At 32.2% G+C, this 27,591-nt stretch overlaps 1 protein-coding gene across 2 annotated transcripts; it reads left to right on the forward strand.

Annotated features, from left to right (window-relative positions):
* Positions 1-10,806: 10,806 nt before the first annotated feature.
* LOC132609448 (uncharacterized) lies at positions 10,807-25,262 on the forward strand. Of its 2 annotated transcripts, XM_060323426.1 has the most exons (26): positions 10,807-11,096; positions 11,420-11,623; positions 18,581-18,798; positions 19,042-19,147; positions 19,256-19,357; positions 19,487-19,546; positions 19,689-19,767; positions 19,884-20,031; positions 20,595-20,718; positions 20,840-21,020; positions 21,294-21,322; positions 21,501-21,649; positions 21,902-22,004; positions 22,121-22,216; positions 22,287-22,342; positions 22,426-22,549; positions 22,722-22,784; positions 22,880-22,939; positions 23,022-23,183; positions 23,307-23,380; positions 23,472-23,565; positions 23,660-23,796; positions 23,875-23,955; positions 24,090-24,195; positions 24,902-24,994; positions 25,075-25,262. In XM_060323426.1, the coding sequence occupies exons 2-25, from the start codon at positions 11,450-11,452 to the stop codon at positions 24,971-24,973; spliced, it is 2,598 nt and encodes an 865-aa protein (XP_060179409.1). In that variant the 5' UTR covers positions 10,807-11,096; positions 11,420-11,449; the 3' UTR covers positions 24,974-24,994; positions 25,075-25,262. The 2 variants fall into 2 exon arrangements, with proteins under 2 accessions (XP_060179409.1, XP_060179408.1); XM_060323425.1 differs by having other exon boundaries at positions 24,902-25,262.
* The last annotated feature ends 2,329 nt before the right edge of the window (positions 25,263-27,591 follow it).

Raw genomic sequence — 27,591 nt, forward strand, 5'->3', positions numbered from 1 at the left:
AAGTGTCGGGCTCCTCCTTTTCCTATTTCAACAATAGTAAATTCCTTGAATAACTTTTAATTGGTAAGTGGAAAAAGTCCACACAATAGAGTACAAGAGAATAACAGAATTAAGCATGATATACATTTTCGATTTACATGCAAGACGTATATAAATCAACGTTCCGAGTCCGAGAGGAGTAAAATAATATTAATATGATAAGGAATCTAATTTATATTTGGTAATTTGATCAAACAGACGGTTCATTAGACTCTGAGGTAGTACATACGTAACTTCATACAACTAGCCGTCCTAATTAAGCCTTACTAGTTACTAGGCTAACTCCCTCCCTATAAGTAGCTCTTCAGTATTTCAATCAAATCTAGATGCATGTTGCTATTTGCTAGACAAATGTCAACAGAGTTAATAAATATTTTAACGAATTTAATTTCCATAAACTGATAATCAGATTACCTACTCGTCTCAATCTCCCAATTATGAACTTAACTCTAAAAAATTAAACCTATTAAATTTAAATGTTAGTTTTGCCTCTAATTATTTACGGCGTCTGCCCTGTTCCCACTAGTTTTAAACTCTTGTATTTATAGTGTCCAAACATTTGTCGCCAGCTTTCCCTTTAAATAACAACACTGGGATTTTCCACAACTCTATTATTTCCTTTCTTCCTGTATTTCAGTCTCTTCAACTCCATTTCTCTTTTTTATGTTCTATTGTCTCATTCAGTTCTTGAAAAGTAGTAAAAATAAAAATTACTTACTTTTAAGTGTTTCACAATATTATATTGGTGGAAGACGTTGTTTTCATATATTGTTTTAGGTAATTTTCACTTCTTGAACTAATTTTTGAGATTGAGTTAGCCCAAGATCAATTTCAGCTTGATTACTATTTCCTTTTGTTATGTTTTAGATCACATTCCTTCTTTTTTTAATCCGTTTAAGAAAAAAAAATAGACCTTTCTTTAATTTGTAAAACTTTAAACTGTTTATTATGCTAATATACTTTTGCTATATACTAAACTAATTAAGTAATTTTTTTTTTTTTTTTTGTGCCTAATCAAACATTGTCATATAAAATGAAGCCTAACAAGTAAGTATCTTTTAAACTTCCTTCTCTTCAACCTTCTTCTTTGCATAATTGTTATTGCAGTTAATTTGTAAGTTTGAAGCCTAAGTTTTACACATGAAAATAACAGTGATTAAAAACATACCTATTGTGTGGAAAAGTTCTGCCAATACAACTAAATATTAAGTCTTGAAACTTATTTGCTTCTTTGAATACAATTTTCGTTTTCTCTTTTGTTCTCCAAACCACAACCCCACCCCACCCCCCACCCCCCACCCCCCGCGCCAAAAAAAAAAAAAAAAACTCCACATGAAGGAAAGACAAGTTGAGAAATCTACTAATTTTACTTTTTCCTAATTTGGTAGGAGTTGAATAAAGTTAATGAGTTTAACTTACATACACCGTCCGACCTTGTAAGTAAGTTTTATATCATTAGGTCATTTTTACTTGTTTTAAAAGGTAAAAGGAAGCATATATATAAATGTCCTTTGAGTGACCTATAGTGTAATTTAACGGTCAGGTGTCTCATTGAGTTCTTAAAGAATAGAGAAATAATGATTATCCTTCCGTTCACTTTTACTTGTCCACTATATTAAAAAAAAATTCACTTATACTTATCCACTTTAGCATATTAAGAGAAATACAATTTTTTTTTCTTGTTTTACCCTTAACATTAATTACTCACTTTCAAATCATTTTTCAAGTATATTAAGACTATACTCCAATTAATATGGGTATAGTACACGGATCATGACCAGTCAAGGAGATCTTAAGATGTGCTTAAAATGCTTTAGATCTGTCCTTGGAACCTGTTTTCAGTTGCTGCTGTATGTGAACATTAGCACTTGGACCCTTTGCTGATTTATATTTGCTGATTTTGTTGGTGTTGTAACAGGTGTTTTATCCACCTCTTGAAAAAGAATTGGGTGAATTGATCACATTCAGCTGTTTCTGAACAACTGCAGCAACCACCGGCACCTCTGATATAGTATCATTCACAGGATTATCAACATTTCTTTTCCTACCTGGTACAGCTGCTGTTACCAGTTGTTTTCCTGCATTAACACCTTGTGTTAAGATTAACTGTTGACCATTCCCCTTATCATTCATGTGCTTCTTTCCTTTGTATATTATGGATATGTATATTATGTTTAAGGGTTTGAATGTAGTTTTAATTCGAATTAGAAGTACTTTTAAGTTTAAGATGTTTAAGTGTTTGAATGTAATTTATGATGTTTAAGTGTGTGAATGTAGTTATGATGTTTAAGTGTTTGAATTTGATTGTTTATAAGTGTTTGAATGGACAATGTTTAAGTATTCAAGTGTTTGAACATTGTTTAGGGTTGTTGTATTTCATTGTTGATGAATTGGATGGCTGTTTAGGTTGATGAATCTGGTTATTTGGAAATTGGCAGGTGAGCTGCCAAAAGCAGGCAAATACTGGAAAAAATATTCCAGATTTTCGACCACAGATGGTCGAAAATCAGCCCAGATATTTCACAATTTCGACCACATGTGGTCGAAATTTAGCAATATTATTGCCAGATTTCGACCACATGTAGTCGAAAATCTGGGCCCAATTTACAATTTCGACCACATGTGGTCGAAATTGTGAAAGTAAATTTCTTTTTATACATATAAATAATGTTTTCGACCATATGTAATCAAAAAATTTAAATTTAATTTAATATAAAAATAATTTTTTCGACCACATGTGGTTGAAAATAGTTTTTTCCTTAATTTCAGTAGAATGTGATTTCGACCACGTGTGGTCGAAAAACAATTTCGACCGACCTGTTAGCGACCTACGTGTGTGGTCGAAAAATTGATCGAAATAAAGGCTTTTTTGATCTCGTGTGGTCGAAATTTTTGATCGAAAATTCCTGTTTTTTTAGTAGTGTAAATGTTGTAGAGGACCACACGTTTGGGTTGCCAGTACTGTTCCAGCGGCATCCAATGAAAACCTTCTAGACTTGACTTGCCTCTTTTGAGTATATGGATAATAGGATGGTAATTTTTTTTTTTATTATTATTATTATTCTATAAAATTGTTAAATATACTACAAGCAAATTGCAAGTTAGAAATTAGAAATTAAAAATAAACATGCAATTGTACAACTTGTGTAGGAAATTTCGATCTGTCTGCTTTCATAGCAATAAGCAGTTTACACATTTTTATTTATCAAATTATGTGTTCAACCGTAAATGCATGCATTTATTCCATTTTTTAAGAGAAATCTTGAAATTGTCTTGCCAAATTTGAGAAGGAATTAAAACATCTCAAAGGGTGCTTATATTCTTGTAGATTGTATTCTCAAGGTCAGGCAATGTTGCAGTTTTTGATGATCCTTACAATGGTGTGCCTTCAGCTTATTAGAGTTTCTTTATTTGGAGCATTGGAACTTCCATTTGGCAAATAAATTAGTTCCTCAAAATAGCAAGAAAAACATAATCAAGCCATATGTGTCATTGGCTCATACTTCTGTGATTCTCTCATACTGTATTCAGTCTAACTCTTTTCAGTAAACACTTAGTTATTCAAGGAATTTACTATATTTGAAATAAGAAAAGCAGATACTGATAATTTTGATTGTGAATTTAATTATCGTGAAGCTAATAAATTTTGCAGTCTGACCAGCCTAAAGAACGCCATTAGCAAGCGGTTAGCATTTTTTTTTTCCAATAACAATTGTGTTCAGGTTAACTTATGATATCTTATATTTTCCACCAAGCCTACATGGTTTTTTTAATCCCATTTGTCGATATATTGAAATCTCCCCTTATGTTAACGGATTTCAATAATGTATATGCAAAAATAATTGGATTCGTCGTATTTATGCAGTTTAATTTTTGGCAAAAGGGACTCAATTGAAATTCCTTGCCTCAACAGTTGTACCTTCTAATGTTATCTCTCTGGCAAAAAGAAAGAAAAAGACGAGATAAAAAACAGGACGTCTGTTGAATAGACTCAGAGCATTCAGTATCTTATTTTCTTTTTATTTCTTTCTTTTTGGAAAGGAAATGATAAAGAGGCCATCTTGGTTAAACAAGCACTTCTTTTATATATTTTCTTTGTTGCTAACTGCTATTTTACATATTTAAGACACAACATTAACTATTGGAGCAGAGGTGGATCCAAGATGGGGAAATTTCATAAATATACAATTTGCTCACTTACATTGCAAAAAACAAAAAATAGGCCAAAACTTACATTACAAAGCTTTAACCCACACTTATATACATATACACGTATACACACCCATATACAATATTATAACATATATCCATAGACACCCATATACAATATTATAACATATATCCATATACAATGATATACAATATTATAGCATATATCCATATACACCCATATACAATATTATAACATATATCTATATACACCCATATACAATCCTATACAATGTTATACAATATTATACACCCATAGTATTATACACCCATATACAATATTGTACGCTCATATACAATATTATACATCTATATACAACAACCACAACGCTGTCGCCACTGCTCCATCTCCGGCCAAACAACTTGGACCAAACACAACGTCAGCGGAATAGATCTAGGGTTTCGGTAGCAGTAGGAGGCGGGAGAGAGAGAGGCGAACTAGATCTAGGGTTTCGCCGGCATTTTTAGCCACCGCCGCGAACTAGATCTAGGGTTTTGGGGAGGAGAGAGAGCGAGAGAGAAGGATTTCCATGGCGGCGGCTGCGATGTGTAATGGCCACCGCCGCGAGCTAGATCTAGGGTTTGGGGAGGAGAGAGAGCGAGAGAGAAGGACTTCTTCGGCGCCGACGGCGATGTGCAGTGGTGGGTGGCAGCACTGGAGGTAGAGAGAAGGGAGAAGAGAGAGAAGGTTGGGTCATTTTTTGACAAGTAATTTTTGTTTAAACTGAAGATGGGCTACTGTGGGCAAGGAACTCAAATATGGGCTAAATTTGATAGCATTGGTACCCCAATTGATACTGAGTGTAATTATCTCATCCAAGATTGAAAATTTTATGGGTTTCCATTTCCCGGCAATCTCAAATAGATATGCAACAATAACCAAAAAAAGAAACAGTACCTTATGTATATATTTCTCATAATTTATTTCTAACCATTTCGAAGGGTCGTGAAATAGTTAGAAAAAATTATGAGAGATTGTATTAAAATATAAGAGGAAACCAAAAAAAAAAAAAAATGAGGAAGAATAATGAAGCGCCTCAGATTTGGGGCTTCAGTTAAAAGCGCCCAACGGTTTCGAACCCTTTACAGGAGCAGAGCTTTAGCCAACACCTTCTTTACCGTTGAACCAACAACGAAACATGTTGTGGGTTCCTAGTGGAATATATTTTTCAATGGATTTCACAATATAAATATAGGGTCGGGGCAACGCTAGTGGGTTCCTAGGAACCCCCACCAGACATTGTGGATCCGCCCCAGTTTTGGAGTATATATTATAATTTATTCTTTAATAAATATATTCAAAGACATTGTAATCAAACAGGACAAAGAACAAATATAAAGTCTAATATTTTCTTGAAAAATTATATATGCGCATGGAAAACTCTTCATTGTTTACTTGCTATTAAAATCAAATCTATTTTTGATGTTGCGCTATCTAATTTCACTCATCCTATGTTACTCCGTGGTCCAATTGTTCAGTCTAGGCATAAAATCTCACACCGTCAATTAAATTTTTGGGTCACAATCTCCTAAGATATGTTGAATTTAGCAAGGATTCTTGTTCCTCTTCCTCTGATTCGAATGAGAAAGTGAAGAAGATGAGGGGGAAAATGCTAAGTGTAAACAAAGAGGACAAAATTGATTTTGACCCTACAATTCAGATTATGCGTGCAGATAGAACAATTGGGCCAACTGGTGCAAATACGAAAGTTGGGCCAGCTGATGCAGATGATGGAAATGGCCCAAGTTGTTCACAGAAGAGTTATCAGCCCAAGTCCAGTGCACATGACTTCACACGAGCTGGTGATCAAAATAATCCAACTTGATGTGTTGGATAAACCTCAGCCCTTAGATTAGAATTTGGAACACACCTGTACAGTACACAAAAAGAATCTCCCATCATTGTGATAGAAACCAATAGAAAATAAGCAAGTGTATAGATATTTTTTATATAGTTTTTCATATACAAAATGTGAATGAAATTTTAAGTCTTGAGCGAGATATACACATTTCATACCATTCTCATACATAAAATTTTGAACGTAATGTTTAAGCCTTGATCGTGATATACACATTTCATACGTTTTTCATACACAAAATTTGAGCGATTTTTTTAAGCCTTGAGCAAGATATACACGTTTCATACACAAAAATTAAGCGATTATTTTAAGTCTTGAATGTTGTATCAAAGTTGTATACAATGTTGTTGTAGTTGTATTAATTTTAGAGAAATCTAACATGAACTTTATACACGAAAATGTAAGCGAAATTCTAAGTCTTGAGCGAGATACAAATTTCATATATAAAATTTTGAGGTGATTTTTTAAGCCTTGAACGAGATATATACATTTCATACAGTATTCATACAGTTTTCATACACTAAATTTTGAGCGAACTTTTTAAGCCTTGAACGAGATATACACATTTCATACAACTTTCATACATAAATTTTTGAGCGAAAAAAAATTTAAAAATATATATATATTTTTTTAAAAAAAGTATGTTTGTTATAGGGTTTGTAATGTTATGTTTTGTAAATAGAAAATTATCGTCACGTTTCGTAAATATTTCTCCTTAATATGTATATATACGTAATTTACAAACACATTGAAAATCTAGGTTTAGGCTAAAAGTTATTGGTTCAGTTGAACACATAACTATTACACTTAGCCCGTTTGCCATAGATTTTGGGAGCATATTTTGAAGATTTGTTTTCAAATTTTTGTTTAGCCATAAAATTTTGACAAATCTTCAAATCCCAAATTATCGCTCAAACCTATTTTTGGACAAAGATCTATGTTTTGGCATTTTCAAAACTTTTAAAAACAACCTCAAACTTTTGTACTTTATAAAAAGCCCCCTCTATTTATGACCCAACTAATTAAATCTATTATGTTCCTCTATTAAAATCGTATCTACTATATTTCCATAATTAACACAGTCTCTTTTATAAAGTGAGCGAGCTAAAGTGGCCCAAACAGTAGAAGAAGAAACCCTAGGGAAAATTGTTTTGCCAATTATAGAAATCCGTTGCGAAGATAAAAATGAATATTTGTATTGTAATTTGCAATGTAGTAGCTAGTAAGTGCCCTATTAGCAGTTGTTATTAAAATATCATGTCCTACATAATTTGAGATTAGAAAGTATGTATGTTTTGTATGATTGAGTATTCTTGATAGTTTTTAGAACTTATGATACAAGTAATGTTTCATGTTTTTCAAAACAAAAAGTAAAATATGTTTTGAAAAACTATGATCAAACATATTTTTAAAACTTGAAAAACTTCACTCAAATCAAATTTTTATTTTTATTTTTTGGGAATCTATGATCAAATGGTAACTTAATCAGAAATCTCGAGTTTTATGAAATTATCTTTATAAAAAACACTTTACTTTTAATATGAATCTTTTCCAAGCAAATTCGAATTTAATCGGTGCCATAGCAGACACAAGGTGAAAAAAACAAAAAGACAAAAAAGGATAAAGCAGACAAAATTGGACTTTTCCTTGTTCGTGATTCGGTACTTGGAGCTCTAATTTATCAAGTGTCATGATAGGTTTTCATTAAGCCACGTTGCTCTTAAAGTCCCTTGCAAAAAGACAGACAAATATGTGGTTCAAAAGTTGTGTTTTCTTTTCACCTCCTTTTTTTAGGTGTCATCTTCCTCTATTATTCGGTCAAGTTGGACAAACTCGAAATTAATGACTTTTCAAAATGCATGTGTTGCTAATTTTAAAACTCAAGTTGTCCGTACAAATTCTGAAGCTTACAAATTTAGCAAAGTTAAGATGTTAGTATACTATATATATATATAATTTATATTTGTGTTTGTGGTGGTTAGTTATGCTAGGTAGAACAAATGCACTTACTTTTTCAAAAAACTGTTAAAATAATTTAAATTTTAGAATAAACGTTTCCAAACGGACAGTATTCACAATTTAAAAGTTGCTTAAGTACAGATTTTGTTCTTCTTCAAGATTAATTTACATTATACTAAAAATATCAAAGGACGACTTTGATATAGTCCTGAAAATTCACTCAACAATATGAAACTTCCAAGTGTGCGGATGCATTTTTGGTATTCATGTGCGATTAAAAGAAAAATTATTCCAAATGCAATTATTTAATTTGTGTCTTTCTTCAATGCAATTATTCCACTTTTACGCTTCTTCATAAACACATTCTTCTATCTTAGAGCCTGTTTGGATGGGCTTATGCCTATAAGATGTTTGCAGCTTATAAGCTAAAAAAAATAAGTTGGGTAATCTAACTTATTTTTTTGGCTTATAAGCTGTTTTCAACTTATAAGCTGTTTTAGATAAGCTAAGTCAAATGGACCAAATTATTTTTTTTGAGCTTATTTTAAGCACAAAATGACTTTAAGCTGGCCAGCCAAACACTAAAAAAGCTGAAAACAGCTTATAAGCAACTTATAAGTCAATCCAAACGGGCTCGTCGTCTTCTTCTTCATAAACACGTTCTTCTATCTTAGTCGTCTTCATAAAAACTGAATCAAGATAGGTGTACCTTAACATATTTCCTGACAAGCATCTTCTAATCTTAAGTTAACTAATTCTGGAAAGGAGAAATAAACAAGTAGTTGTCAGGTGCGAGTAAATTTTTACCGGTTTACAATTCTAAATATATATTTAATTAAGGAGACTATTATACAAAAAAACAGCAGTTATAAAATAAAAGTAGTGTAGTAAAATATAAACAAGAAAGGTAGAGAAAGAGGAACAACTTTTCTTATTATTCTTCCTTCTTCAAGTAAGCTTTACACATCTCATCTGCAAGGCCTTTTATAGGCATGGTAGATGAAATTAACTTGAAAAATTAGAAAACATAACAGAAAGAGGGATGGCCACCAACATGGACATCCATCCTCTTACACTATTTACCTTTAGCTTGTTTTAGATCACAAGATTCAAAAGTCTTCGTTTGTTTCTTAAATTTCATGGCCAGACAAACTACATCACACAAATTGAGATAAAGGGAGAGAGGGAGTAGTATTTTTTTTAGTCATTCATACCCTTCATTATACTATTGGGCCAATTATACCCTTGCCGTTATACTTTAAATCCAAATATACTCTTCTTTTATACTTTGAGTTCAAATATATTCTTTCTCTGTTAAAATTATCCAAGGTAGACATGAGATATGATGTGGCATTAACAACTCGGTGAGGTGGACACCACATGACATGCCACCTCATCACCCCCAACCCATTTACCCCTCTCTTCCCCTTCTTCTTTCACCACTACCATCTCCTCCACTCCATAACCTTTGCAGCCATTGGCACCACCATACCACCAAGCGAAACCACATTCTTAGACTACAAAATCAAAAATTAATTACTGAAAACAGAGTTGCAAGAATGTGAAGAAAAGTGGTGGGAATAATGTGAAGAAGATGGGCCATTTTTTAAAAAGGCTTTGTAATTAATATTATTGTAATAATTATTTGGTTGATAATTAAGATTACAGGAATTGAATTGGGCATATGACCGGGAAGGGGGTGTCGGTGGAGAGAAAGTGTCTTGACAAATAGGTGTGTTTTTTTAGCTGAAATTGAGTTCCTAGAATAGCATGGATCTTGACAAATCTTGGAATAGTATTAGTAGTGTCAGCTCCCATAGTTTTTTAAGTAGTAGTATTAATTTCAGTTAATAGCATGGAATTTTTGGTTTCCTTTTTTAAAGATCTTAAAAAGTGGTGGTGCTAATGGTTGCAAAGGTTGTGGAAGGGAGGAGATGGTAGCGGTGGAAGAAGAAGGGGAAGAGAGGTGTAAATGGGTTGGGGTGGTAGTGGCATGCCATGTGGTGTCCACCTCACCGAGCTGTTAGTGCCATCATAACTCATGTCCACCTTGGACAATTTAAACGGAGGAAGGGTATATTTGGACTCAAAGTATAAATGAAGGTTATATTTAAACTCAAAGTATAACGACAAAAGCATAATTGACTCAATAGTATAACGAAGGGTATAAATGAACTATTTTTTAAAATTCAAAGGCATATTTACTGTGTGCCACTGGCAAGTGGGGCAACTATTTGGAGGGACTTTTTTTCTTCCCTTAGGTTCGACTCGGAATGAAGAAAATTCCAGTAAGGAGTACATTTTCTTTTTATTTATAATCGTAATGTACATACCACAATTAATTTTATAAAATACTTGTTGTCTCCCACCAGTTTTATTTACTAAGACTTGAACCGATGAAAAGACACTATTAGAAATAAAGTTTTTTCTCACCGATAGTAAAAAATTTGTGCTATAAAATATGATTTTTCACCTCATTCCCACCGAATTAGTTCACTGGTAATACGCATGGTGGGACACAGGTTCCCACTAAAACACTGGGAAACTTCCTACTTTTTCGATGTGAAAACAATACTATTTAGGTTTTTTCCATTGAATGCCACGGAATATTTTTCAGTGGAAAAATGGTGATTTAAATCTAGCCAATGAATTCTTGATACCATATGTTATACTTAAAAGGAAAAAAGAAAAGTACACAGAAGACCCATGACCTTATCTAAATATATACTCCTATATGAGAAGGCTTAACTAGTAAGACAGAATAACTCCCAATCTGTTTTCCTTTTCATCAACTAGGTGCGTCTTTTTGTACTGAGCCAACCAATCCTCGCTGGCTTTGCAGTTCTGCTTAATTAGCACCAACTGAGACAGAATAGCTCATCAGTACTGTGACATTGGCTCATAAGTCTGCTAAATATTTTCCACAAATAAAGGAGAATACCAGTAGTACTATATATCCCTTCATTTCCTTTCTCCCTGCGTTTTAATTATTCTCTGCTTCAACACTTCAAAGCCTCCAATATCATTAAGGTAAGTCAATTATCACTTGACACTATAATATTCACTAATAGTATGGCTATGCATTCTACATTTTTCAATTATAATGACTAATACTAAGTGTACTATAATTAAACTTTTATATGGGGATGTGCAAAAGTTTGCGGAAGACTTAACTTTGCTAGTACTAGAAGATAATAAGTCTTGGTGCTGATTTGCTTCTTTGAATACAATTTTCTTCTCTTTCTTAAACGTTATGCCTAATCAAACATCGTCATGTAAAATGAAATGTAACAAGAATCTTTAAGCTTTTGTCTCTTATTCAACCTTTCCTCTTTTCATCATGGTTATTGCAGTTGTAATATTGAAGCCAAAGTGACAAAAAAATGAAAGTAGCAGTAGTGGGGGCAGGGATAAGTGGACTGGTTTGTGCATATGAATTGGCAAAAGCTGGTGTTAAAGTTGTGGTTTATGAGAAGGAACATTATCTTGGTGGACATGCTAGGACTGTCACCATTAATGGCGTCGATCTTGACCTTGGCTTTATGGTTTTCAATCGGGTACGTACATTTGTGGTTTACTTGCAGGGAGATATAAAATCTATGATTTTATTTTTGTTTGCCTGCTGGAGTTTAGTATTCTTCCAACTAATTTTGATTTACTTCAAAAATAATAAAATCTATTTCTTCCTTCCTAAAAAGATTAACACTTTTCACTTTTTGAGAGTCAAACGAATTATTTTTTCACCGTAATTTTTTTACACATCTTTTAAATATTTTAAATTATTAATTATGGTCACTTATAGTTTTTAAATATGCAAATTTTATTTCGAAAAAAGATTCTATATTAAGGGCCCGTTTAGACATGGTTTGAAACCATGCTATTTGGATATTTAAGGAGTGTTTTCTCTTATAGATATAAAAACCCCATAAGTTGTGAAAATTATTAAAAAATTCTCAATTTTTATACAATCTTACCAAATGAGCAAGTCATAGTTCATAACAAAATCAATACGCTAAATAACAATCGGCTCAAAATTAATACTAGAAGACCTTTCTAAAAATACAACATCAATTGATCAAATTTTGATTCAATAAATAAAATTAAACTATGGGTCTTTTTTTACAAAATTAAAAGGTTGGTAGACATAAATAAAATTTGGTGAAAGTTAATAAGATTGGTAAATGATTGATGGGGATAATTATTAAAAATATCTACCAACTTATGGTTTTTTTTACAAAACATAAATTTATGAGTTAAATTTTATATTTGAAACTATGGTTTTAAACCATGACTGAAAATTCATGTCCAAACGCTGGTTTCAAAATTCATAGCCAAACGCCTACTAAATCACACGGTCAAAATTAAAAAATTTAACTGTCCAAAACCGAAAAGTGTTAATCTTTTTGTAACAGAGGGAGTATATTTTTTGTTCACATGGGTATCTAGTGTAAAAGGTGAGCTTTCTAGAATTCTTTTTTCTATAATGTACGAAGGAGACAAGATCAGAAGATAAGGCAGATCTAAATAGAGAAACTAGTCAGAGATATAAGTTCCATGTTTTTTTTTTAAAACAAAATGGAGAACAATCCATCATTTATCATGATAGACAATTGTTCACATAATTTTCACATTACGAAGCTCTTGTTATGTAGTGGGACGTGGACGTTTGTCCATAAATAATATTTGGAATATTTGAAAAAAAAATCAAATAAGTGCTTATTTTATAATTTAGTTCACTATTTCAACTTTAATTTAAAATAGAGAATTTTAAGTTTGAAATCAAGGAGTATATTTCAAGTGAAAATATTAATTTTCACTCACAAAATATTTCAATTTATTTTCCAAGTTATTAATCCAAACACAAATGCCGTCAAATACTTTTTTTCAACTTCAACTAGTATAATTCTTTTTCTTAACTTCAACCCATTGTTGTCCAAACAATCGATAGAATGAGTTTGGGACACAGGCAATAGGTTCACAAGTTGTTAAAGGAAGTCAATATTATGGTTCAACATGTTGAAATGCGGTTTTACAGCAAAGTGTAAGCTTAATTAAGATGAAAAGTACTATCTAGATTACCTAATAATCAAATTTCAATTAACTTGAAGTAGAAAAAAATATTTCGACAACCTAACTTCCAAAATTTTATTTGATTTCATGTGAACGAATCTAAGTATTCGACGTAAGAATATAAAAACGATAAATGAAATAGCCTATAAACTACCAAACTGTATTAAGAATATTTTTCTAAGCACTTAGATAACAATTACAGATAAAATGATGAAGCTAATCAACAATTTGTAAAATTTCACAAATAATGGAAGAATCATGTCCTATGATACGAATTTTATTTCTTGCGGGCTCAAATCCTATAACGTGTTCGCTTGTGAATCATTCGTAGATTTCAAAATTGAGAGGGGTTGCCCTGTCTTTCCATGACATTACTTTAATTTGTCATTGTCTCCCTGCAAATATAAAAGGAATCTTAACATTTTTAGTCCATTGGCCAACTAAAAAAAAATAAAAAAAAATCATATGATACTCAATTATATATCAAGTATATAATTATAAGTGTTAATAAAAATATATACACATTAGTTGTACAGTAATCATACATTATTTATACTGCGCGCTAGATAAAATAAGTTTAAAATAAGGGCTAAAGTTATTTTTTACAGTGAACTTTGTTAGGCTGTAATGTAGTGTAAAATTTTCAAAATATAAAATCCAATATTAGCATTGCATGGTTCCCACCAACTCTTTCGATTTTCCACCCTGAAAATATATACGTGTGAACGTGAGTATTTTTTAATATCTTTTAAAAATGTTATTCGACTAATGTAATATATATTGTATATAAACTCAAAATAACATTAAATAAAAAAATGAAGAAAAATTTATAACTATTCAAAGACGTCAATTAGCGAATCTCTACTCTAAATTCATTTTGAGCTACTAGTACCTAAATTTAATCTTCAATTACTAGATTCCTTATTAGCAAGGCCTTCTGATTTCAACTAGCTTATACTTGGAAAAGTGTGTTTGATAGTCAATTGTGTGAATCGATTCTCAATTGTGTATAAGGTGTCATTGTTTATTATTACGTACAATCACTCATTCAATTGAAATTTTAAATTAAAAAATCATTTACTCGCCATAATTTGACAATTTAAAAATGAGCCTAATAGTGTCGCAAGTCAAAATAGAGAAAGGAGAAACAAAAGAAGAATAGCAACTCAAGGTCACTATCTGCATGTGTTTCCAAAGTGATATTAATACTAATAATATTTTTAAGAGAAAAAAAACCATTTTAATTAATTCCTAGTTAGATGTTTGTACTATAATTGTCATTTAGGCTTGAGACTAAAAGTTAATTTTTGGACGTATTTACCTAAACTAACAAATAAAGACCGATATAAGATTCTCAAACCAAGATAGTCTGGAAACATATGACAACGCAATCACTTTCATAACTCTCAAAGAACAATTTTTTCTTTATTAGAATTGAAAAATACTACTACTATTTTTATAATTAAAAATTTAAAACTATTTTATCATATTGAATTTATTGAAAGGTGCAGGAGAAGAAACAGAGCAATCGTTATGTGGTCCAAAAGGGAATTTAGGCCCAATGAGTAGTATGACGATATAATTAAACAAAAATATTGCAACTGGATACTTGTCGGACTGTCGTTTGTCACGGTGTCTATTACTTGTCAATCCCACTTTGGTGGGTTGGTATCATTCATTTTAAAAAGTGAAATTTACATAAATAACTATCTTTTATTGATTTCTAACTAGATATAACTATAAAATGTAAAATTACCAAGTGTAGCTACTTTTCTTTAAAAAACGCGTGTATTTCTATTTTTTTGAAATATGGAGAAATATAATTAACAGTAAACACGCTCCAGTGAAATTAGGAGTTATTTATGGAACAGATTTTTTGAAATATAGTGAAATACACGGAAACACAAAATCGAGTTGACTAAAAATAGGCTATATTTTTTGAACAGATTCTTCTTTTTCTTTTTAAATGGTAAATTAAATGAAATCAACCATAATTCACGCATTCCATAACGGCTCACGAATCTCTCTCAACTTTTATCACAATCAAAACTTTTTGAATTCAAAAACCACTAAAGATCTGAAAGCTTCCAAATATAGAAAAATATACGCTGGAATACAATGAAATATGGTTGATTGTGTAAGAAATATAAAGTTGTAGTATTCGTATATATAATGGAATACAATGAAATATATCAGAAACTATTTCATAAATTAGAAATATAAAATGCAGAAATACATTGAAATACAGTGAAATAGAAAAATCGTGAAAACAAAGTAGAGTAAAAATAGGCTCTACACCAAAAAAAAAAAAAAAAAAGATAAATACATTTAAATATAGCGAAATAATACACTGAAATATACTGAAAAATTAGATATATTGTTTGTTGATACACAGAAATACACTGAAATATACTTAAACATTTTATTAAACACTTGGTGGGCATGAAGCTCCACAATTCTCATCAATGGTGTTTCTACAATAACAACCTATTCTCTTGCTCCTAAATGATGCTATAATATCATATTGCTATAATCAATACTATTCTTCATCACTCATAAGATAAACAACACCACATAATTAGCAAACATAAGAAGAATTTTCCTCTTATTTCGGCCTATCCATGGAGATTTAGCAAACAAATTGTTTTGGCTGAACTTCGGCCATTGGCTGGAGATCCTCCACCACTTTTCTTATTGCCGCTGGTGTATTTTTGCTCGGAGTATCAATATCCACCATTAAAATGGAAAGTTAGAGCTTGTTGAAGATACTCTAACAATGACTGAAGATATAAAAAAAAATTGAATGAAAAGTGAAGGTAAAAATAATGAAATTTATGAACAGTTGAAGAAAAATACAACAAATAACATAACGAAAATTAGTTACCTGTAGAGTTTGGGTAACTGATAAGGAAGAAGAAGAAATCGTGCTAATTATGGTGAAGAATAATGGGAGTAAAATACGGTTGTGAATTGAAGATGTGAGAGAAAAATATTTGAAAAAAAAAAGAGATTGTAGGTAAGTGAGAGAGAAGTACCTTATTTTTAACGAAATACACTGCAGTTACAAAAACAAGTTATAGATGATAATTTGATAAATAATTAAGCTACCAAAAATAATTAATAAAAAAGATAGCTATTACTAATAAATAAGTCTTAGAGGTAGTTATGGGTTGTAAATTTTCCTTTAAAAAATTTAAAATAAAATAAAAAAAGCGTAAAACATAATTTAAAAAAAAAAAAAACTGGTGTTGTATCATTTCATGTGACAATATTGCTTTATTTACCTGTTCTAAAAATGATATTTTTTATATTTAAAAATAATTTACTTTAATCTTCTCATTTTATCTTACGGATTGGGTTGTGTCCAAAAATATTTTCCATAGAACAAGAATAAAACCAAAGAGTTACTACTTTTAGGTGGGAAAACACTTTGGTTTTATTGTTGTTTCAATCAAATTTAACCTTATGAACAACAATAAAATCAAAGCATTACTACTTTAGGTGGGAAAACGCTTTGATTTTATTGTTGTTTCTATTCGCCTATTTTTTTTTATTTGTGAATTAGTAATTGGTTTCGAATGATTTGTTCTAGTTTTTTATAAGATGTTAGGGTAAGGACTTGTTATAAGGGAATCAGTTTTTTTTTTTCTTTTAAAAAACAGAATTATTCTTTTGCAATAGTAGTCTTGCGGCATATTACTTGTAGACTTATAGCATGTTTGACCAAACTTCTAAAATTAGCTTATTTTAAAAAGTACTTTTAAAAAAAAGTACTTTTCAAAAAATACTTTTAGCGAAAAGCAGTTTATGTTTAGCCAATTAATTTAAAAAGCACTTTTGAGCAGCAATTAGTGTTTGGTCAAGCTTTTAAAAAATGATTCTATATGTATTTTTCTCAAAAGTGCTTTTCAAAAAAGTGTTTTTGGGCAAAAACTATTTTTTTAGCTTTTGAAAAACTGCTTCTGCTACTCCCCAGAAGCACTTATATTTTCTCCCAAAAGCTTAGCCAAACACCTCACTTTTTTTCAAATAAGTACTTATTGAAAAAATAAGTACTTTTGGAGAAAAAATAAGCTCGGCCAAACAGGCTATTAACTTTAGACCCAAACTTGACTAGATTAATTTAGTTTTTAAAATACAATAGATCCATCTAACTTATATAAAAGCTGTATACGTAGCAATTTTCTCCGTATCAAAACGTCAAAATAAAAGTTCCAGAGTGTTAAGTCGAAATTCACTTAATTTGACCCTTGAGAAGTCAAAATTTTAAATAATACCAAGTTAGTTGGCGTTGATTATATAAATCTCACTATTTCGCTCCATTTCGACCCTTTCATTCCAATAACTTGAGTAGTAGTATAACGCGTCTCAACGTATGCATTCATAAATTAAATAATTTTACACTGACGACAACCTATCACAACTCTCATTTTTAACCAAAAGGCTTTAAGTTATATATATTGATCGGTGTAAGGATTTTTTAACCTATCATAGTAGGTAAGTTACATTTTTACCATATACTAATTAATGCTTATCAATAAATTTGCATGTAATTACCTAATAAGTAGCCTGATAGTGTAAATATTTGTTATACTGTCAGTATATAGAACTTGAACTCTTATCAAAATGTGTGACAGGCGATGTGAACTTCACACAAGCAGAGTTGAAAAAGTCTTCAATTTTTTTTTAAAAAAAAAAAATTAGAAAAAGAAAGAGTAATAAAGGGTTAGGTTGGGGTGTTGGATTTTGAGAAGTAGAATGGGGAAGTGTTGGAAGTCCCATGTTGGTAAGGAGTGGTGCACCTGGACGCTTTATATGGTCATGGATTATCTTCATATCATGAGCTAGCTTTTGAGTTATGTTAGACACAAAATTAATTTTTTTACTTGGTATCAGAGCAAGACCCATCTCGATTCTTGGTTTACCCGATGTTAGGCACCCGTATTATGTTGTCCCCGTTCTAGTTAGCAGGCCTTAGCATTCAGGGGTGTTGGAAGTCCCACGTCTTGTGGAATTATGCAATTGGACTCCTTATATGGTCTTAGGCAATTCTCGCCTCATGAAGTAACTTTTGGTGTTGAGTTAAGCCTAAGATTCATTTGTCTACAGAAGCAAAGGAAGTTTGGTCCAATGAGGGGTTGAAGATTAGTCTAAATAGCTAGCCAGCATGCCTTTGCTGATTGATGAATCTTTGCCAAAATGTATCACCATTTCAGTTTTGTTCAGTGACAAAAAATCTCTCTTTATGGTTGGTTATGAAGCATATTGATGTGTATAAGGATTCGAAGAAAGCTAAAAATGTATTCAATCAGCATTAAACTCAATTTGAATTTATGAATACTTCAATGTCTGCATTCAATTGGAAATGTTCATAGCTAGAGTTGCTTTAACTCTATATCATTTTAGGTGAGCTCTAATGGATGTTGAAATGGTGTATAAGACAGGTAACTTATCCAAACATGATGGAATTTTTTGAGAGTCTTGGAGTTGATATGGAGATCTCCGATATGTCATTTTCAGTCAGCTTGGACAAAGGCCATGGTTGCGAATGGGGTAGCCGAAATGGACTCTCAGGTCTCTTTGCACAGAAAAAAAATATCTTGAATCCATACTTTTGGCAAATGATTAGAGAAATTATCAGGTTCAAGCAGGATGTCATAAGGTACCAATAACTTATTTATCCTTACATATGTGACTTCTTATCAGCAATCAATTCCTTTTCATGTTGATTTGTTATAATTTGATAAATTTTTGATTTGCTAAGTCTTCTTTGTTAATTTGAAGATCATGCATTTGATGGAAATGGAATAAATCATTCTGTTTTCCCACACTTTCTGTAGGAAAGAGATGTTTTTTTCAATGAAGTTTACTTTCTCATGAATATTCTTCTTCTACTGCAATGCAGTTACCTTAAGGAACTCGACAACAATCCTGACATTGGTCGGAACGAAACATTAAGACAATTTATTGAATCACATGGCTATTCAGAGTTATTTCAGAAAGCTTATCTGGTGAGACTGCTGATATGTCATAGTTCTTGATTTCATCACATGTATAGGCAATTTTGTTCATACAAAAGATTAATCGTGCTACAACCTATTCACACATATGTTCCATAGGTTCCAATATGTGCTTCAATTTGGTCCTGCCCCTCGGACGGAGTAATGGGCTTTTCTGCTTATTCCATCCTTTCATTCTGTCGGAACCACCATCTTCTGCAGGTAGAATTCTCATACTGTTCTGTAAGCATATTTTGTGTAAATATGGTCCACAGAATACTGTATCTGGATACTTCTATATATCATTTTGTCGTCCTTGTTCTTAAGAATGCTTTTGTTCTTTCTTTACAGCTCGTTGGTCGCCCTCAATGGCTCACTGTTAGATGGAGATCACATACATATGTAAACAAGGTGGTATCTTAATTCTAACAGTACTTCAAAATTTATCTGATTTCACGGGAAAAAAACTGCAAGCTAGTAACAATTTGGGTTCTTGAATGATTTGTTAAGCTTCTACCATCATTCTGATTTATTTGATGGGTATAAAAAGCAGGTTAAGGAGGAGTTGGAGAAGAGAGGCTGCCAACTAAGAACGGGTTGTGAAGTCAATTCTGTATCAACAAATGAAGAAGGTCTGGTTTAGTTTTAGCATTTTACCTAAGAAAAAAACTTTTATCAGCTATGTTTTTACCATCACATAGTTAGGAAATACTCATGATTCTAACTGTAAAAGAAAGAGTGCTTGCAGGTTGTACTGTAGCTTGCACTGATGGTTCCAAAGAAATTTTTGATGGATGCATAATGGCTGCACATGCTCCAGATACTCTGAGAATGTTAGGCAAAGAGGCAACATACGATGAAACAAGAATACTGGGCGCATTCCAATATGTTTATAGGTACTTTAAACGCCTATAATTTAAACAGCTTTTTAACTTGATTTACTCATTCGTTGCCTCTTCTTTAAGAAATTTGAACTTGATTTTGTCATTCTTTTTTACTTTCTTTTCCGAAAAGTTCATCCTTTAGGCTGATACTGATGGTATACATGGTTTATTCCTCATAGAATGGACATAAATATATGTCCATGTTAAGAAATAGTATTACAATGAGATTATTCAAGATTACAGATTGAGTTCTTGTTGTAGATACATAATCAAAAAAGGTATTTGTGATTGTTCTAACTTGTACCATTAATTTTAGGGGATTAAGATCAAAAGTGTCCACTTTCGGCATACATTATGGACTATTTCTGTTAAGGGTCCAACTCCTATGCATTAAGGGTCATTTTGATCATTTTCTCGAATTCTATCTCATGAACATTGCGTGAAGAGCAGAATATTATGCTGAAGAGAATGCATCTTATTTTCTTTGGTTTGAAAGTAGTTGGTATTTTTTGCCATAGTTTTACAAAGATTTATAATGTCAACATGCTCGCTCATTTCCTATTCCTTTGCGACAGTGATATTTTCCTTCATTGTGACCAAACTTTCCTGCCTCGCAACCCAGCTGCATGGAGCTCATGGAATTTTCTTGGAACCATGTACAATAGAGCATGCGTGACATATTGGCTCAATATACTCCAGGTGTGCCATGTAAATCTGATCTTTGATTCAGTGCTTCAGAACTATTCTAATGTTCTTCAATGAGGAAGTCTTTTTCTCTTGTTAACTTTCCTCTGATCTTTGAAATGTATAAAAACAACAGAACCTAGGTGAGACAGAGAGACCTTATTGTGTAACTCTTAATCCTCCTCATACACCAGAGCATACGTTGCTTAAGTGGACCACCGGCCACCCAGTACCCTCAGTTGCTGCATCAATAGCTTCATCTGAGCTGGATCAAATCCAAGGAAAGAGAGGAATCTGGTTTTGTGGAGCATATCAAGGTACAAATCCTTTTCCATACAGACTACAGAGTTCCTTGTAACTTGATATAGTGCTTATACTTATGTTACACTTCAATAGTTCCTTCTACGCAAATTTAAAAGATAGCACACACTCACTGATGTCATTGGCCCATCGCAATACAGCTTATACTTTTTAATCTGCTTCCCGAGATTATCCTGAATCCTGAATATTTGCTTCCATTAGTGTACAAATTTTGTAGCCACTTTGGCTTTCACAGCTTATTGATGTTTTATTTATTGCAATATTTTCAGGCTATGGCTTCCATGAGGATGGACTAAAGGTAGTACTATTTCTGCTAATAACAAGATCAACAGATTTTAACTTGAAACATTAGACATGTTCCTAAGAGAACAAGAAAATAATAGGAGTATATATATTCAGTTTTCTGCAAAAGGAAGAATGAAATCCGTGAGCAAAACACAATGTGTGGATAATATTATAGTTCTGCTCCTTCTCAGGCAGGTGCTATTGCTGCACACGGTTTGCTTAAGAGAAACTTCAGTGTCCTGAACAATCACAAACACATGGTACCTACCTGGCCAGAAACAGGAGCACGCCTCCTCGTTACTAGATTTCTCAAGAGTTTCATTGCAACAGGATGCATAATGTGAGTTATAATAGTTTCACGTTGTATAGTTTTAATCGAAAAATGGTTATATTTAACAGCAAGTTTTTTCTATCCACCCAATTTCCTCATCTTATAACATGTTAAGATGCCAAAACTATTTTATTGAGGAAGTATGTTTCAACGAATCTCATTTGCTTAAAATTTCCTGTTACTTGCTATTCTCTTATGTACTTGAAAACGTAAATGAATCGCGCATACATTGTTTTTGAACTATATATTTTCTACGCTCAGCTTTTTAGAAGAAGGGGGTACAATGTTCACCTTCGAAGGAACGGAGAAGAAAAGCTCTCTCAAAGTTTCTCTTAGAGTTCATAGGCCACAATTTTACTGGAAGGTAATTGGAGTTCTTTTTTTTTTTCCTCTCATACAAATAATCAAGTCATTAAAAAGAAAAAGTCGAAGGATTCTCCGATATGATCAAGTTCTTTGACATAAACGAATCACTTGCAGGTTGCAACTCAAGGCGACTTAGGCCTTGCTGATGCTTTTATTCAAGGGGACTTCTCATTTGTTGATAAGAACGAAGGTCTTCTTAATCTTTTCATGGTGAGGAGATGACTCTATTTCTTTGTCAATAGCTTTTTGTTGGTACTCGGCATCCTGAATTCTTTTACAGATTTTTGTTAACAACAGAGATTTGAAAGCATCTGTCACAAGGTCTAGTAAAAAAAGGTAATAGTTTATAGAAACTGAAATCAGGACATTGCAACTTCTGTTCATATGTTTAAACATTTTTCCTTACATCTGCTCTCCAGAGGCTGGTGGACCCCTATGCTTTTTACAGCTGCAGTGTCATCTGCAAAATATTTCATTCGACATGTTTCAAATCAAAACACGCTGACTCAGGCTCGTCGGAATATCTCTCGTCACTATGACCTGGTAAATAACTTGTATACTAACATTGAAATTCTCAGTGTGTGTGGATTTTTGCCTGTCGTTACAGTACTGTTAATCACTTCCTGTTGTTTTCCTGTAACTTTCTCATCTTAAGTAGGCTTACGGTTTCAAGTGTAGATTGATAAGTATATTTATTTATTTATTTTTCCTCCAGAGTAATGAACTCTTCTCGCTCTTTCTGGATGAGACAATGACATATTCATGTGCAATTTTTAAGGTAAGAGCTCAAATTTCAAATATTTGATGTAAATTACATTTTCATGCTCTTTAATCTCATTCTTTTGGTGATTTGTTTTTCTTTTATAATTGTAGAGTGAAGAGGAAAACTTGAAAGTTGCACAGGAGAGGAAGATTTCTCTTCTCATTGAAAAAGTAAGTCATCAAACAAAGTAAATAATCCTTCATTTCTACATAATTTTTAAGCCTAACCTGATGCCGAATCTAATCTATTTAGGCAAAAGTTAGCAAGGAACATCACATTTTAGAGATTGGATGTGGTTGGGGAAGTTTGGCTGTTGAAATTGTTAAGCGAACAGGATGTAAATATACCGGTATCACTCTCTCCGAGCAGCAACTGAAGTATGCACAGTTAAGTGTTAAGCAAGCAGGCCTTCAGGTATATAACTCGTTTATCCTTGAGATTCACAGAAGAACATCCTTTATGAACTACTAACACTTGAAGCCAATTTCGGACAATTTTAATTAGTACTAACTAAATTCAATTGAAATGTATTCACAGGATCATATAACGTTTCTCCTATGTGACTATCGCCAGTTGCCAAATATGTCCAGATATGACAGGATTATATCATGGTAAGTTGTTGCTTTCAGCTAAATTAGGTCATTTCGTAATACTTATTACAAGTCAAGCCAGTGTGATAATTGTACCAATAATCATTTTCAGTGAGATGTTAGAAGCTGTTGGTCATGAGTTTATGGAGGAATTCTTTACTTGCTGTGAATCTGCACTGGCAGAAGATGGGCTTCTTGTCCTGCAGGTAATGAATTAAACTTTTGTTCTTCAATTCCCTTCACTTTTCTGTCGCCCTTGTTTCGATGTGCTGCTTTTCACAAGCTGTTAGCTTTCCTTAGTTCATTTCAATACCAGACGAGAGGTATGACGAATACAGGCAGAGCTCGGACTTCATAAAAGAGTATATATTCCCAGGCGGATGCTTGCCTTCACTAAGTCGAGTAACATCAGCTATGGCTGCTGCATCCAGACTATGGTAACAAAGAGTTCATTTGTGATTTCGCTCTAGCATACTATCTCTTTAAAGACCATTTGACAAATGACACAAATGCAGTGTTGAGCACCTAGAAGATATAGGAATCCATTACTACCAAACACTCAGATGCTGGCGGAAAAACTTCCTGGAAAAACAAAGGTAACATGATGAAGATTAATCAATAGGCCTCTATATTGTGTCTAACTTGTTTGAGAATCAATTTGTAGCTTGTTCTAAAAGTTATAGATCATTTCTAGACTCTAATAGTGGAGCTTTGTTAACTTCGTGACTAGCCAAATTCATGCATTGGGATTCGATGACAAGTTCTTTAGGACATGGGAGTACTACTTTGACTACTGCGCTGCAGGATTCAAAACGTGCACGCTAGGAGATTATCAGGTACATTATTTTACCTTTGAAAATCGTAGGGCAAAATAACTATTTATGTCATTTTCTTTTGTTTGATTGGACATAAAAAAACTGATGAGAAGAGATGGTGTGCTCTCAATGGCAAACACAAGATTTTCACCAAGGGGTTCATCATCTACTATATATGCTAAAAAAAAAAAAAAAAAAAAAAAAAGGAGCTTGTATATATAGTATGATGTTCCAGTGAATGAACCCCCTTCTGCCCCTCTAGTTCCACCCCCATGTATGTGTATGCCGCTAAGCTGATACTTGCAAGCAGCTAAGAGTGAAATTATTGTTTATATGTTTGTTGGATAAGTAGCAATAGAATGGCAAGGAGTTGTAATGAAAATGACTTCTCTGGCACAAGGATACAAGTTCTTTTACCTTCTTTGATGTTGGTTGAAGACACTCAAAGCACTGTGAAATGGACTAAAACATTTTAGTTCATACCAAATGGACCTTGATCTTCACTTTAAAGATGGTTTCCAAATAATGCTACTACTTTATCTAAGAGCAAGTGATTATGATTGACAATGAGATTGACAGTGTCAAACTTCACATCCCAGAAGAAGAAAAAACTTAGCTAACTCACAGGCTTTACAAAATGTTTATTCTCATTCTTTACTAGAATTCTTGAAATTGTTTACCAGAATTAGACAAGTAAAACTACTTAAGGGTGCTCCAATTTTTGTAGATTGTATTCTCAAGGCCGGGCAATGTCGCAGCATTTGGTGATCCTTACAATGGCGTGCCTTCTACTTATTAGCCATTTCATTTGAGTTTGATTGTATGTTGTCGAAGAGAAAAGTTCATTGTTTAGGTCCTACTCGGGGTCTATATTTGAAAGCGGCAGTGATTTTCTTATAGATTTTTGCAGGGGCGGCTCAAAGGAATCTGCGGCCTAATGCCAAATCTTTACCAGAGGCCTTAAGTTTTTCTAATGAAATTTTATACACGTTTATTCAAATTCTTTCATCTTTTTGTGTAGATGGCATACAGACCATATTGCATGGATCTTGATTATTCACTTAATCACATGTTAGTTTCCACCGTTAGAGATATGTAATAACTATATTCATTAAATTTTAATAAATATTGTATAAGAAACATTTATTGACAGTTAAGATAATATTTTTATAAATTGTTATAATCTAACAGCCTTAATTTTTTACCACTAAATAGATGTCAAAAATAATTTGATACATTTAGAATAACTAGTTTTCGGGCACGTGCGTTGCACGTATATCCCATATCAATTATGACAAAATGTGTATAAAAAAAGATTAATCACAATTATACCGTAAAAACTGGTATTTGAGCCAGAGTTATATATCAAATTATAAGAGAAGTTTATGCTAAAACATGTGTAGTTAAACGGAATTACACCAGTATAGTACATTTTCTAAAAGGTAAAATTAAATTTGAGGGTCTGCTCTTTGTAAACCTACCCAGCATTTTACTTTTCCAATCTATATGCACTTTACCTATTTATTGGAATTTGTTTTTAAGTAACTTGAGGATATGCAAAAAATTTAGTGTCACTATACAAGAACTAAACTAATTTTTGGACTTATAAGGACAACATAAGTCAATTGTTGTCCCTACTGACTAATTGAATCTTAGCCCAAGTGAATTAATAATCATCACATATCTTACTCGTTCCATTTGAATTAATAACCATGCTTCTTATATCAATAAAAGTGGGTCCAACTGAATTTCCAATTGTATAAACACATTTTATACATATATACTTTACTATGATTTCGTGATCAGCTACGACTATTTATTCCAGGATGACCTATTTGAAGAAACATAAACAACATGCGGAAGATGAGGCATTTACATTTTTTAGACGTTCCTATTCTTTAAATTGTGTTTCAATTTGATATTTCGATAGTAATCATGTTTTCACTACACTTAGTAATGATATGATTAAAAAGTGAGAAAATTTAAGCTCACAATTGAAGAGTATACTATTATATGCATTTAAATCCAACGAATAAGTTCAACAGTAATGATAATAAATAAATTATCAATTTTAGTTTTCTTGGATATTTGACAATCACGTGAAATAGAATAAAATTAACATTAAATAAGAAAATTGCAAACAAATAATCTCAACAACTCAAATCGCTTTTTCTTGCTCTTTTGTTAATCTTTCTTAGAGGAGTTCATACTATCAATCAAATATTTGGCCAAAATTTTTAAAAGGAAAAACAAAATATTTTCCCACATATTAGAAACTCAATTCTGATTTATAATCGAGAGCAAAATCTTGCTCACATGACCATCCGTGCAATATCATCAACTGAATTTCATTAAAAAAATCGGTACAAATTAAATATAAGCATACACATCAAAAATCAAATACAATAAAATTAAAATTACAATTTATATCATATAACAGTGGAGAATAATTACATTACCATATTTGCAACACAAATTTTGAGTCACCTGACTCAACCAAGACTTTGAAAATTCCACAACAACCCAAAACCATAATTGCAACACAAATTTTGAGCCACCTGAATCAACCAAGACTATGAAAATTCCGCAACAACCCAAAACTTATGCACCAAAAACACAAAAAGAGAAAAGATGAAAGCCCTACATGAACAAAATGCTTGAAAGTCTTGTTGCGGGATCCTTTCTTTTAGCCCGGATCCTTTCTTTTAGCCCCACTAAGGTGAGTATTTATAATATTATTAGTGAAGAAGAAAAGACTGCGGAATAATAATGAGATTAAATAGGACTCTTCGGTTGAATACCACTCCTTGATTTCAAACTGAAACGTTTAGCAATTCATCATAATTAATTAATCTAAATTTAAATGTTCAATGCATTCTTTCCAATTCTCCTAATTATGTATAGCAATGAAAAGGCTGACATGTAATGTTGATTGATGTAATTTATTGATGCTCCTGAACGTGTAATTAACCTTCATGTAATTTAGATATTACTATTTAATTATTTTATTTACTACATTTTGATTTAATATAAGGACAAAATTGTAATCTAACTTTGAAGATAAAAGCTTCTCACTTGTAGTATAATACTAGGTAACTTGCCCGCGCTTCGCGCGGTTATGATTCACCTCATTATGTTACAAATCATCCTTTAATATACAAATTTTAGAAATAATACCTTTTTCCTCTTTTTCTTCCTTTTTAAAATGTTTTTTCTTTCATACTCTTTATATTTTTAAAAGTCAATCTCCCTTTTCTTTTCTTCCTCTTTAACTTAAGTAATAAAATTAGGTAACAAAAGAAGCTCAAAGATGATCACAATAAAGTTTTGATAACCATGATCACAACAATTGCTAGCGGCAATCCGCAGCAGTTTAATGAAATTTATTTCCCAAGCATATTAAGCCATTTCTATATT

This window comes from Lycium barbarum, chromosome 9 (genome assembly GCF_019175385.1).
Source record: "Lycium barbarum isolate Lr01 chromosome 9, ASM1917538v2, whole genome shotgun sequence".
NCBI classification, from domain to species: Eukaryota; Viridiplantae; Streptophyta; class Magnoliopsida; order Solanales; family Solanaceae; genus Lycium; species Lycium barbarum.

Bases quoted from the DNA above. Each gene is read 5' to 3' on its own strand.
- LOC132609448 (XM_060323425.1), top strand. From the start codon at position 11,450: ATGAAAGTAGCAGTAGTGGGGGCAGGGATAAGTGGACTGGTTTGTGCA. The intron at 22,343-22,425 runs GTAATAGTTTAT...TCTGCTCTCCAG, and splicing joins ACAAGGTCTAGTAAAAAAAG to AGGCTGGTGGACCCCTATGC. The intron at 23,184-23,306 runs GTATATAACTCG...ATGTATTCACAG, and splicing joins TTAAGCAAGCAGGCCTTCAG to GATCATATAACGTTTCTCCT.